The sequence below is a fragment of the Sebastes umbrosus genome, chromosome 11, assembly GCF_015220745.1.
Source record: "Sebastes umbrosus isolate fSebUmb1 chromosome 11, fSebUmb1.pri, whole genome shotgun sequence".
Taxonomy (NCBI): domain Eukaryota; kingdom Metazoa; phylum Chordata; class Actinopteri; order Perciformes; family Sebastidae; genus Sebastes; species Sebastes umbrosus.
In genome coordinates, this window is record NC_051279.1 from 1787937 (window position 1) to 1802006 (window position 14070).

General features: G+C 42.1%; 1 protein-coding gene across 5 annotated transcripts in view; it reads left to right on the top strand.

Annotated features, from left to right (window-relative positions):
- The window catches only part of tsnare1 (T-SNARE Domain Containing 1), a 153342-nt gene that overhangs the window by 70929 nt on the left and 68343 nt on the right, over positions 1 to 14070 (top strand). For all 5 annotated transcript variants that reach the window (XM_037785345.1, XM_037785347.1, XM_037785346.1 and 2 more), the window contains exon 8: positions 4103 to 4261. In XM_037785345.1, the coding sequence (XP_037641273.1) occupies positions 4103 to 4261 (159 nt within the window). The remainder of the gene's footprint in view (positions 1 to 4102; positions 4262 to 14070) is intronic.

Consider the following 14070-nt stretch of genomic DNA (forward strand, 5'->3'; position numbering starts at 1 on the left):
TGTTTTAATTTCTTTAATATATTAATGCAATCGATCTTTCGATCAAGGGTAAATAGCGCTCCCAACTTGCGCAAAATTTTGGCGAGGACACATAAACTGCAGTCTCAGTTACATTTGGAAGGGAACCTATTTTATCGCAGATTACATTTGTTTGTGGCGAATCCCAAATACCTCTGTATGTCAAGTGACGCAGTACAAAGAGCGACGCAAAGAGGGTAGTATAAGCCTATCGAGCGACCTCTAATGAAAGTCCAGTACTGATGGTGGGTGGGTGAGGAGGTGTATAGGTCCAACAAACACAGGACTTTCCCCCCAGGAGACCACTGTTCCGTGTCCCATGTGAAACGTCTCATTTTAAGCCAAACCATAAAGTTATTTTTTACTTAACTTAACCCAGTAGATTTGTTGCCTGAACCTAACTAAGTATTGTGTTTTGTTTTGTTTTGTTTCAATTTACAACTCTTTAAAACTGCCACAAAATATGTTTCCCTCTAAACATAATTGAGAATGCAGTTGTATGGTAATGTGATATTGATGGAGATTGACCATAATGTTCGGTACCTGTGGGGTAACAGTGTTGATCAGTGCAAATAACTCCACATTTATTTAACAAATAAGTGCTTGTTTTCTGAAGAAGATGCAGTGTGTTGAGCTCTCTTGGCCACTGTACTGATAACGTTCAAAACTAAACATGAAAACTGTTTCTTTGACCCCCTTACCATTCCGCCCTCTATTTTAGAGGGGTAGGGGTGGGAGACAGGGGATATTCAGGGGGAGATAAATAGTCAACAGTAGCTGTCACATAGAAGTGGTGTACAATTCCAATTCATGGAATTCAAGACTGTTTAGGGACCACAGTATGCAGAAATATTCAAACACACCATTTTAGAATAGGCAAAGATAGACAAAAATAACACATGTATACTGCATACAAACAACTGCATGTGATTATCATAAAGTGTGCATGTCTGTAAAGGGGAGACTCTTTGGTACCCATAGAACCCATTTACATTCACATGTCTTGAGATGCAGCTACACTTCCTGATTTTGTTACCCTGCCCAATGTCCTCCCAGTTAACCGTTGATTATTTCAAACTCAACTGTGTCAAGGAGCCAATTTACATCGAGTCCCTTCTAGCTCATGTCTCAGACATATTTTTGATCCAATCTCAAAGAAGCTGAGTGAAAATTCATTCAAGAAGCATTTGAGATGGATTGATGGAAATCAGGCTACACTAGAATTAGCCATCACATTTGACGGGGGGAAAATGGCTCCAGTGATTTCAACGCATACCATTATGCAGAAGGCGGAACATTTTGTTTTAGCATTTATCTGACCTCTAATCCCTTCGGCCACTGGATGATCTGTGTGGGTGAGAGAGCCGTGAGAGCCTGTGAGGAAAGATAAAGAATGATTTAGCCACATGTTTGCATTAGCTTCTGCACAGTTGTTTGGTATCTCCTAAACTGTTATTGTTGTAGCTAAACCGCTTACGTGCAGAAGTGTAACTGTGTTCATGACAGCTCAACACAATTCAACACAACAGACAAAACACCAGCAAATGTTTTTCACCAGTTTGACAGCACATGCACAGCATTTAGAAAAACACGCTGCAAAATGTAAACAGATGCTGAAACACACAGAACAAACAGACAACCCAACCAAACACAGAAAACACAATGCTAAATAAAAAAAAGAAAAAAACATCTTTCATGATTTGGCCCAAACCTAAATATAGTCTGGGACTTATAAACAGTCATTTGTTATTTTACACTTTACTTTTTATACTGATGAAATGTGTTAATCAGTGAGCTTTAGAGGTGTTGGCATGGCCCTTTGGACAGAGCCAGGAAAGCTCTTTCCCACTGTTTCCAGTCTTTATGCTAAGCTAAGCTAGCCAGTTGCTGACTGTAGCTTCATATTTAGTATTCAGACTAGGGCTGTCAATCAATTAAAATATATAATTGCGAATAATCACACATTTTTTTATCTGTTCAAAATGTACCATAAAGGGAGATTTCAAGTATTTTATACTGTTACCAACATGGAAGTGGACAAATATGCTTCTTTATGTATGTATATATTAATTACTGGAATTCAATTAACAATACAAATATAGTCCTCTACTCTAGCTTTAAAACTGAACCTAACAGAGCTACAATCTCCGGAAGATCGATTGCGTTAATGCTTAAAGAAATTAGTGGCGTTAAAACAAATTTGCGTTAATGTGTTATTATCACGTTAACTTTGACAGCCCTAGAACAGACATCAGAGTGGTATCAATCTTTTACATCTTACTCAAGGCAAGAACAGACTTATTTCCTAAAATGCCAAACCTTTCTTTCACGTTGATAATAGCTGTATCAAGTACAATTACCTGTATCACAAAGGAGAAAGTTCTGAGTTCAGTTCAGCACAGACAGCACCTCAGCAGTACTTCAGTGGGACACACCACCTTGCTGCTGAACTTAATGGAAGATCATTTACAGCTTCAACTGATTGGACAGTGACAATTGTGTGAAGGACCATTTTGCCACAAAGAGCCTTTAAGAATCCATCTTTTTTTTACAGAAGGGAGAGTCGTATGTGTTAAGGTTTTATGTCCCTCTGAAGGCATATTATCAAGGTCTTTTATACTGCTAGCGTTAGAGGAAAAGGGCTTTGGGGGGCGGTGAGCTGGATGGAACGTTATACAAATGTGACTACCCTCAATGCATAGCAGCGAGTTCACTAATCAGTGAGTACATTGTGGAAGAACAAGTGTCAGCAGTGGCAGTAGGAGTCTGTATTTCCTGCTGTAGATAATAAGTGGACAGCTTTTTCAGTTCATGGATAGCAAATGGTGGGAGGCGTCCTGACGTTTGAAATTCAGACAAACATTTTGCACATCAATGCAAATGTTATTGAGTGCTTTCCACCCACATCTATAAATTCACGTCAGCGGGGTCGACTGGAATCGACAGCGGGAAACTCGAGAAACTGTGTGAACTTTTTAGCAGCGTGTGAACTTGTGCAATAAGGTGTCAGAATGATTGTCTTGAGAGTCTTTCCCATCTGTGTGATGTACTAATATATTCTAGAGCGATTGCTGTGGGTATGTGTGTGTGGAGGAGTGAGCACGATGTTGCAGAGTTTGTTGAGGAGTGGTGAGTCAGATCGTGGCCAGTAGACAGAGCTGTGACTCAGCCCGGGTTGGTCCTTGTGCTCTGAACCACACTGACCCTTCTACCATGAATTAGCTGTGCAGTCAGCCACACAAAGGTGGAACATATTAGCAATGCAAAGAAAAAGTCAACCAGGCCATTCTCCGACTATCGGCTTCTTCCTATTCCTCTACTTTTGTAACAAGTGCATAAGTGCAGACTGTCGAGATTTTGATGGATAAACAGCCTCAGCTAACCTCCTACATTTCTCTGCACTAAGCTAACATGCACTGTTCAAATATCAGTAACTGGGTGGACCAGATGGACATTCAACTTCATTGAAATGTCAGTTTCTTTAATTCCAAAAATAAACATGGTTTGATTTGATCTTTCAATTCTGTTAAACATAAGCTCAGCACTGAAATACGATGGAGTCTTTCTGTCTGTGCTGTGGTGGCTACACATGTCACACTTTGACAAGAAATGGAAAGAAAGAAGAACACTGGTTGCCTTCATGGAACAGATATTGGTCATTGTGGTTCTCTGTGGACTTGGAGGTATGGAGTCCCTACCTTGATGACGGTTGAACTTTCCTCAACATGCTGCCATAGCTCGACAGGTGAACACGACAACCGCAGATCCGGGGAAATGATGCAGAAGTGTGCCCTGAATTTTTTACCAAACATAACCATGTAGTTGTGTTACGATTTTGTTTTGTTTTGTTTCAATTTCAAAGTAATTTTAAGCCAAACCATGACGTTTTTTTTTACTAAACCTAACAAAGAACGTATTTTGTATGGGAGCGTTATTTTGTAGGAGACAGGGTTGCAGAGCAGTATAGCTGCTCGCTGTCAGAAAGCACCTTACTGTTATTGCTGTACCTACTAGTACCATTGTAACCACAGTAGTATCTAATCTAATCTAATGTCGTTGTTTTGTGTCTGTGTGTGTGCTACAGAGTCCTCAGACCCCGTCCACTGAGCAGCTGGAGGAGGGTCCACTGTTTGGAGATACAATGGCAGTGCCCGAGGCAGAGGCAATGGCTTTCCTGTCTGAGATCAGCGAGGAGGACGTGGAGGTGCTTCGCCAAAGAGAGGAGGCCCTAATGCAGATCGAAGTAAGAACACTTGACATCCTTTCAGCTTTGTACAAGTACCTTCATACATTTCATGTCGTATGAACAACTGAATTCATCGTACACAGAGATCACACAGTTGACCAAGTACAACCACTAACTAGAACATCTCCAGTGTGCTGTTGGTCCACCAATGAGGGGCTTCACAGGAGCAGCTGGGGATTAGCAGCCTTGCTTCAGGGCATCTTGTCTGTAATTGCGCCACACTCCTAACCGTAAAGGCCTTAACAGTTCAGTACAGGTTGTGCTTGACTCAGGTTATAATGACCATGACGAGGGACAATGGGCCCCTAGGCACGGACACTTTAATGCCCCCCCCTTCATACATAGCAGCAGCCCTCCTGTATTGCATCTTTTTTCAGGTTGATTCTAACTGTGAAGTGCTGCAGTCTATACATGCTGGAGATAAAGATAGGTTGTCTAGCTCCTTTCCAACAATCACTGCCGCAGCAGATCCTCTCCACCAGTATGTACACAGTAATACACATTGCTATAGACATTGTAGGAAACCATGAAAGAGGATCTGTGATGCTGGTTTTATGTTACTTAAAGGGACTCTGTAAGAATCAGAATTTGCTTGTTAACAGTGACACCTGTGGCTGTTCAGTCAACATCCGATGGAACAGTAGAAACACCGTAGTTTTGGTTTCCTGGGCCAGAGTTGATAACGTTACTCACTCCGGAGTTAACCCCCCCCGTCACTCCACTCAGCAGCAGGAGACAAGACACGGGGAAACCTCTGTTGGTCTGGAGGAGCTGCAGCATTTATTTATGCACAAACTGAAACCATCACTGAACATTCACTTGATATTCTCAAAGCTAAACTAACTCTCTTCTGCTCCGCTGCTCGCTCGTTCTCTCACACACTCGCTGCCGCTCTCTCTCTCTCTCTTGCTTCACCACTCAGTTTTACCCTCCAACGTCGGTCATATTTTGCAAGACGGGCTTCACTAGATATAACTTCGTTTTTTTTGTGCTTTTGTGGAGTTTGTGTTGGAGTCTGAGTTATGGTGGGGGCGGGTTGATTGTTGGCGTATGATGACGTCACACCCGTTGGATTGTCCTGGATAAACTGGCCCCATTCCTCACATTAAACGCAGTCTACAGGCTACAGGTTAGGTTAGGTTACAGCCCGCGCACACATTGGCAATAAAAAAAACAATTAAAACACATTTATATGTGTAAAAACGTACATACAATCCCTTTAAAGCAGAGCTCATCTAAATTACCTTACAGATTTTAATGTAGGCTTATATAGCCGTAGTATGTATTTTGTAGATTTATTGTGTGGGAAAAAATGCATAATATATATATAATTAATAAAAAAATACTGTGACAGACTAGGATCATGAATCAGGAGAAAATCTGAGATCTTTCTTTCCAACTAGAAATGTTAGAATTTGAGTCTGGTCATTTTCTACACTTTTCTTACTGTCCAGAAAACCCAGAAAACGATTACAGACATCTGTGAATGCTCCATTGTTGTACAAAAAATGATTAAAAACACATCAATGAGCCCACACTGTTGGACTGGGTGACATGTTCCTTCATTACCATGAACACACACACACTGTAGTTTATTATGATTCAATCTCACACACACCGTCCTGCTGCCGGAAATACTCACAAGAGCACCGAATGTGGATTAATCCGCTGCTGAAAATAGTCCTCAAGTACAGCCTCAGCTCACTACAGTTACTGTAGAGTCATGTTGTTAAAACCTACAGTGACCAGCTGTTTTAGGGGAATTACTTACTTAATAAAAACATAAACCATACAGTATATTTGTGAGCTGTTGTTAAATGGTAATGTGTTCAGTAGGAACCAATGGGCTTGAGAGCAACAGACAGGAGGGCAGAAAGTGTTCAGGGATGGAGAAACACATTGTTGGTTTTGGTCTTTTCATTATTACTTTTTTAAAGAAGAAAACTGCTTCCCCTAAACTCCTCCGCCTTATCCAACATGATTTTCTTTCTGTTAATATTGTTCCGTGAGTTGCCCCGTCTGCAGCTATATTTCACACATGTCCCAGAAGCCAAACAAATGTCACTCACAGTTCACTTTCTCCACTCGTGTATTCCCAGCCAGCTTACGAACTCCAAACCAGCAACCTTGTGATTATAAGCCTGTTTACTGATATTCTCTAAGGGCCCCATTTACTAAGCTGCTTTCACCTTATGTCAGATGAGAAATGAGAACCTGTGTTTTCATGTGCATGGCCTACAGTCTCATGCACTACAAATAACAAGCCCTGGCCATTTACCTTTCAAACATTCAGGTATCCGAAATAGAAAACACCTGAATTTAAAACACACTCTCCAAAAAATACAGAAGCAAAAAAAAAAAGGAAAAACAAACTAGGTATTTGTTTTCTTCAAATATTGCCTCCCAGGAGGCCAGCACATGCCAAGTTAGTAACTAGAAACTCAGTCAGGCTGTGTCTTCTTCTCCCACCTCCGAAAGCTTATTAGTATTTTGTCACAGTACCAACGCTGCTGCAGGATATTGAATGCTACCCAATTACTAAGGTGCTTATATAGACTTGTTTGTTCCTTTACCTGGGTATAGTGTGTATGGAATCATAATGTTTCCAGACTTAACTTTTGAAGCCAGCATGAAAGACCACATCATTCTGTTAAATACTGTAAAATCATTTCTAAAATATCTCTGATTTGAGACATGGAATTTCAGATTTCTGATGGGGTCAGCCCTGCTGTATGACTGGGAGTGATGAGGTCACAGCCTAGAGGCCCAACATTAATCCCTCCAGCCATCCATTAGCTGTAACCGTTTATCAAAGTCACGCACCTTGGCGGAGGTCTGCGCTCTCCGAGTGCCATTCTTGTTTATATCTGCTTCAGCACAGTTGTAGTGGAGGAGTTCCTGAATGAATCCAGTGACATCTCTGTGCATGGCATCATTGATATAATGGTGTTATCCACTGTCTAATCTAGAGAACATTATAGGTGAGGATTAAAATGTCATTTTTTCCTTTGGTTCATCACAATTTACTCAGACATAGTAACAGTCACGATGTTACTGACACTGAAGATGAATCCTCTGAGGTCTTACCTATCCATAGAGACCACGATCATGCACCGGACAAGTTTAAAAAAAAGATCATGGTATGTGTTCAAATAATAACGCAACAAGGTGACGTAACAAGGTGACGTAACAAGGTGACGTAACCCGTGGAAATAACAACCGCTATTAGTGAACTTTCTTATGTAACGTTACGTAACAAGCATAAATGTTAAACTTTTGGTTTCACGCGGGACACAAACAGCGGTCTCCTGGGTGAAGATCTCCCGGTTGCCTGTTTGTTTGACCTGAACCCAGAACCCTTTTGCTTTTGCGGCGACAGTGCTAACTGACTGCCAAACATTAATGCTGTACATATTAGCTGATGGAACTGATTTTTTTTAACACATATATACAGTATATACTGTATATAACAGCTTCTAAGTTGATATAGAGACTTCTTAGCAAACAGTTGCTTATTGAAACAGCCAGCAGTTACAGAGCAGCATTATTATTCATCTGGAGTCGTGTTTGTGTCCATGGGATGAATACAAGTTCCATATTCACTGTTTTCAGACTCCACCGACTCCTGAGGGAAATGTCTGTCTCTTTAGCTGCTAAATGCTCCACTATGTTCACCAGCCAGTCTCTAGCTGTGTCTGTCTGCTGTTTGCTGCTGAGCAGGAAGTGTAAAAGTGGGATTTTAGAGCTTCTTCTCTGAAAGCAGCTGTCTGCTGTGGCTGAAGAGACGCTATGAGAGCGCTGAGAGTCACAACAGTAAAGTTGTGGGCCGGACAGCTATGAGCAATGAGCTGAAACTCTCTTTAAAGTTCTGTAAAGACGAGCGAGCTGCAGATTCAGTCCTTCTGTAGGTTCATGACTACAAGCGACAGTTCAGTTCACATTGATTCCACATTGTCATTTGTCCTTGTTAATATAAAAATATCCATTAATGCTCCTTTAAAGCTATGGACATTAGAATATGTTATGGGTTGGTATATTTCATTTGGTATCATTTCTGTATTTTTGGTATAGAATGATACAGATTTTCCCCTTCTTTTCATTTGTTCCCTTCCCTATCTCACCATGTTTTCCCCTTTTATCCCTATTATTGTATGAAACTAAAGATCATGGTTATAGTTTTTGTACAGCAAAAGCATGCAGTGAATTGAAGCATAAGACAGTATATTAACATTTAACCGAAACCACAACCTTCTATTACCTAAACCTAACCACACACAGGATGCAAACCCTGGTCTCTGGAGTCAAAGTGATGCACGTTGTACGCCCATCATCCACCCAGACCACCTCCATATGACTCATGTGTGGAACATGAATGCACAAAAAATAACGTTTGCGGGGAACATGATCCAGGCAGCGATTATGTTTCACTACAAAATGTAATTGAGAAAAAATATCAGTATTATAATAACGTAAGTGATTCCAGGTGTAATGAGAGAGGCAGATGTTGCCGTCTAAAGTGTCACGTGAGACAGAAGCTTGTGCTTCAAGTATTGACTTCCAGTCTGTGTGTGTGATTGTTAGACCTGTTGACATGAGTTGGTGTTTTTATCTTTATTATCTAATAGGGCTTTAATCACGATTAATCACACATTTTTTATCTGTTCATAATGTAACTTAATGTAATGAACCTTAAAGGGAAATTTATCAAGTATTCTTATCAACATGGGAGTGGGCAAATATGCTTCTTTATGTATATATATATTTATTATTGTAAATCAATCAACAACACAAATCAATGACAGATATAGTCCAGAAACCCTCACAGGTACTGCATTTAGCATAAAACAATATGCTCAAATCATAACATGTCAAACTGCAGCCCAACAGGCAACAACAGCTGTCAGTGTGTCAGTGTGCTGACTTGACTATGACTTGCCCCAAACTGCATGTGATCATCATAAAGTGGGCATGTCTGTAAAGGGGAGACTCGTGGGTACCCATAGAACCCATTTACATTCACTGATCTGGAGGTCAGAGGTCAAGGGAGCCCTTTGAAAATGGCCATGACAGTTTTTCCTCGCCAAAGTTAAGCGTAAATTTGGAGCGTTATTTAGCCTCTTTCACAACAAGCTAGTCTGACATGGTTGGTACCATGATACCAGTATCTTCACTCTAGCTTTAACACTGAGCCCGCTACAACCTAAAAATTGGCTTCAATGCGTTAAAGAAATTAGTGATTTGTGTTAACACGTTATTATTACATTACCATTGACAGCCCTATTATGTAGCCATGATGACACATGGTTTTAAACATTTGTCCTTCCACAAAGCAGTGGGTCTTCATTTCAGTGGGTAGATTTGATGTGTATGGTCCGACAGCACTCCGGAGGTCTGGGCTTTATTGATCATGCTTCTCTGCTTGTGCAAAATCTACTGATGAAACCTTTGAAGGCATATTGTAAAGCTTCGTCAGCCATCTCAGAACCATATGGCTGAATCAAAGCAGATAGAAGCCAGACACACGGTGCTGCAGTCTGCTTTTAAAAGGACACGCCTATAACGTGGCAGTCCGGCATTTTTGCTATCCAGAGGTTTGAAGACTAATGATAATGTTTTAGGAGCACTTTACAGCATAATGAAGATGTATCTCTGTGCCCAGTTGGAGCTGTCTGAACTTCATCAACGTCTCAAAAAAGGGCTAATCCCACCGCTGGAGCTGAATAGGAGAGGGGAGAAAAAAAAGGAAGAGCATCAATCTCTCCCGGCAGAGTGACACAGAGTGAAAGAGCCGCGGCAGGAATGACAGCTTCATTTCAGCGCTGCCGCCGAGATGGGCCAGTCAGATGTTTGGTGTTCAGACAGGGTCGTCTGGCCGGCGCTTTAGTCACAGCAGCATGGATAAATGTCATAGTCAGCGCTCAGGCAGGTGCTGAGGGGCTTGACGTTGTTCCTTTGGGGAGAGTGATAGTATCTGACAATGTGCTTTTTCACCTCCATACCAGCCTCGCTTCTTGCCATCCATGCACCCCCCCTCCATTCCTTCATACCACTATATCAGCAGTGTTTGCTGTTGGTCCCGACACACCTCACTTTTCTTCACCGCTCTCCTCCCAGAGGACCAAGAGAGCCAAGTGTCTGTCATCGTTATCAGTCCCCATCTCTCTGGAAAAGCTCTGATGTGTTTGGAGGTTAATTTAGCCTTCCTCAGAGACGGGGATGTATGTGTGAACTCTGCCAAGGCGTCCTGGCTGCAGCTGGTCAGTCATGGTGACTGGAAGTAACTAAGGCAAAAACTTAAGGTTAAATAAAATCAACACACGGGACATGAACAGCGGTCTCCTAGTAGCGGTCCGTACCTCGCACCCGCCCGGTGTGGACTTTCTCGCTCTTTATACAACGTCAGTTGTCTCTGCTGTACTCTGCTCCTCTGCTCCTCTGCCTGCCTTCACGCACACACCGCGCTCCTTCTCACTCTTTCGCTCCACCTCTCACGTGCATGCTGCTCACTCCACACTGCAGAAGAGTTAGTTTAGCTCTGAGAATATCTAGTGAATGTACAGTGGACGTTTGTGCAGAAATAACTGCTGCAGCTCCTCCAGACCAACAGAGGTTTCCCGTGTCTTGTGAAGTGACGGGGCTCCGCAGAGAGAAACGTTATCGTCTCCGACCAAAACTCCGGTGTCTCCCCTGTTCCCTCCGGCCGCGGTCGGGAGGCTGAGGCAGGAAAAGCCAACACTAGGATCAGCATTGATTCATGGAGAGACCTTCGTCTGGTCAGCTAACATTACTGCCAAGCAGCTGAAATATAGAGTGATATTGTGCTTTTAGCTGACGTGTGTCTCCTCACTGTGTTGAGCGATGCTCCTTCATGTCTATGTAGAGCGAGCACAAGCGCCAGCAACAGGACGCTGACTTTAGTTGACTTAACGGACACAGGTGAAGCTGTTAACAAGACATTTCTGAATCTTACAAACAGTCTCTGTTTTATATATAACATATAATATATCTAATATGGCTCTGGAGGGGCTCATAGCCGTCCAGGGAGCCACCCTGTTTGTAATTGAATTTGTGGACATATTGTCCTTGAGTAACGTTATATATATATATATATATATATATGTATATATATATATATATATATATATATTACTCCACATGTTCTGACATGAAATATTCAGAATATTAGTATCCAGCCTCTGCAGCACTTTCTGCACATCCCATCGCCCCTTAGACTGTCACCCCCCAGCTGCACTTTATATGCTCTGGCACAGGAGATCATTTCATCAAAAAGGAATTCATAAAAAAAAAAAGGCATAACAGAGGACAGCTTTCAAGGGGAATCTGAATACAACACCTGGCTCGGTAGAAAGAGGAAAAAAAAGGAGGCCCACAGCAAAGCGTGTCTGTCCTACCAATGTGTCCTCGGGACAATCCATCCACAGCGTTTACCCTTGAGTGAAGACAGGTATAGTGGGAAACACCGCCAGATAAATCATCCCAGTAGACAAACACTACAACTTTTACACCCCTCAGCAGAAAGGATCGGAGAGAAAGTGGTTTATTAGCAAAAGCATGTGTTATTAACCCCGGCAATCACGGCCATATTGATTCTCCTCTATTTACACACTGAAGCTAATAGCATGATGGCAGATCACGTACTGCTAGCTGGCTCCCTCTAGATAATGAGAATATCAGCCTTCTGTGAAATCCAAACTCTGATATTCAACTCAAACTTAATTATCCACTAAAGCGTACTAACACAGGCTTCAGGTTCCTCCTAACGAGTGACGCTGTTCACACTGTACACTTTCTCTTACAGTTAGTAAGACACAGACAAGAAGATAATCAGCACAGCAGGTTAAATTAACGTATTCCTAATATTTCTAACGGTAATAAAATATCCAGCTAACAAGCTCTGACACTTTGCTGAGATTTAATTGAAGTAGAGGTAAACGTATTGGTGTAAATTTCTGTTTAATGAAAGATAACTCAGTTCCAAGTTTTAATTCTCAAAATATTATATTTCACATGCAATGTCGAAGGATTGGGAGGACTGAGGTTTAATTACATTTTAATTAAAATATAATGAAGTGAATCATGATGTCAAAGAAAGGGACTTTTCACTTTTTTCTTTCTTTCTCTGCCACTACTAAATACACACAATCCACAATCACTGTATGACTATGATCATTCCATGACCTTAATCATGTTTTTATCATTGCAACCTCTAACCTTAATGAAGAAGTGATTGTAACCCAAACCACGGTGTTTCCCTACTATTAAAGATATTTTAGCCACCTAAAACAATCAATCAGTTTAAGTGTACGCTATATTTAGAATATTTTCCCAGCTTTCCCTCGCTGTCACGCAGCCCTTTCTGACAGGGAAATAAAGCAGTTATAGCGCTCTCTTCAAAGCCACCAGCTACATTCACAAAACCAGTAATTTGACCTCTCAGAACACGGGAGTTTCTGGTCTACCGCTGCATCGATCAGTTAGTTAGTTTGTGTTACTGTGTAACTTTCCAGCCCGTTCTCATTCTCAGGGCGTTAAAACACAGAGGCTTTGTCACGGGCGTCTGCGTTTGATAGCGCCGCACAAGGCACCCTTCAGCGGCGGTAAGAGACACTCTGGGCTTTCCAATAACTACTAAAGGGAAACACTCAGAGAAAGTGCCGTGGTGACGTAGTTTAAGAGTGAAAGAGACGCGCAGGGCGGGTGGGAGGGGAGCTGGATGGGTCCAACAAACACAAGGCTTTCATCCAGGAGACGTGTGTTACGTTTCACTTTACAATCAGCTGTTAGTTTGTGTCCCGTGTTCACGACGTGAAGTCACATTTGCACTGTAAAAACGTAGTAACTTCTAACCCAACCATGTTGTTTTTTCCTAAGCGGTATTGTTGCCCAATGCTTAGCAAGTGTATTTGTTTAATTCACAACATTAAGCACGTGTTTATTCAACCGAAAAATGTAACGTCGAGGGTTCTGACAAAAACTTAGTATGACGAGTTGGGATGAGAACGTGTTGGACTTTCGGTCCTGAGCTAACGTGGCGTCCGCAGCAGTACATTGCTTAGCTCCAGTGGCGGTTCTCCCGTCTAACACTCCCTTTAACAAAGTGGCTTTCGTGTCTAAAACTTTGTCACATCATGAAACAGATTTATTTTTCCAACAGTGAAGTGTGATGGTTTTTAGGAGGCGAATGATGTCATCCTGCTGATCGAGGCGTTAGATCAGAAAACGCTTCTATGTGTTCTCGAGGGCATGGACCACAAAATGCATTTTGTTGTGGTTCATTTGGAGGACTTGTTGGGATGGACAGATGGACAGATTCACAGGCCCTTAGGCACACCACGTGTGTGGCAAAAAGTACAAGTGCACAAAGCTATTCGCTAATAGTAACAGGACTAAATGTCATTTGTTGCCTCAATCCTTGTTATTTAGAAATCACAGAAGAGGAAGCAGGTTGAGCCTGAGCAGACTCTAACCTCTGCCTCGAATATTTTCAGCTCGGTCCCCTCGCTGCCCTTCAGGCCCCGCTGCTGGCGTCGCGTTATCGTATTCAGGGGTGTTAGGTCCTTGGGCTACCGCCGGTGAGGAAACATGATTTTACATATATAAACCGTTTATTCAGTAAGGGCAAAGAGAGAGATGTCTCTCATGCAGCCGGTGTGGGAAAAATGTCATCATTTTTTTTTTCCTCCCCCCTTTTCTCACCAGTAAGCGTGCAAGTAAATCTGCTTAACGGTTTTTCTGCTGTGGCAGTGACACTGTGTCCTGTTGCCCGATGCCTTTGGGCTCGGGGT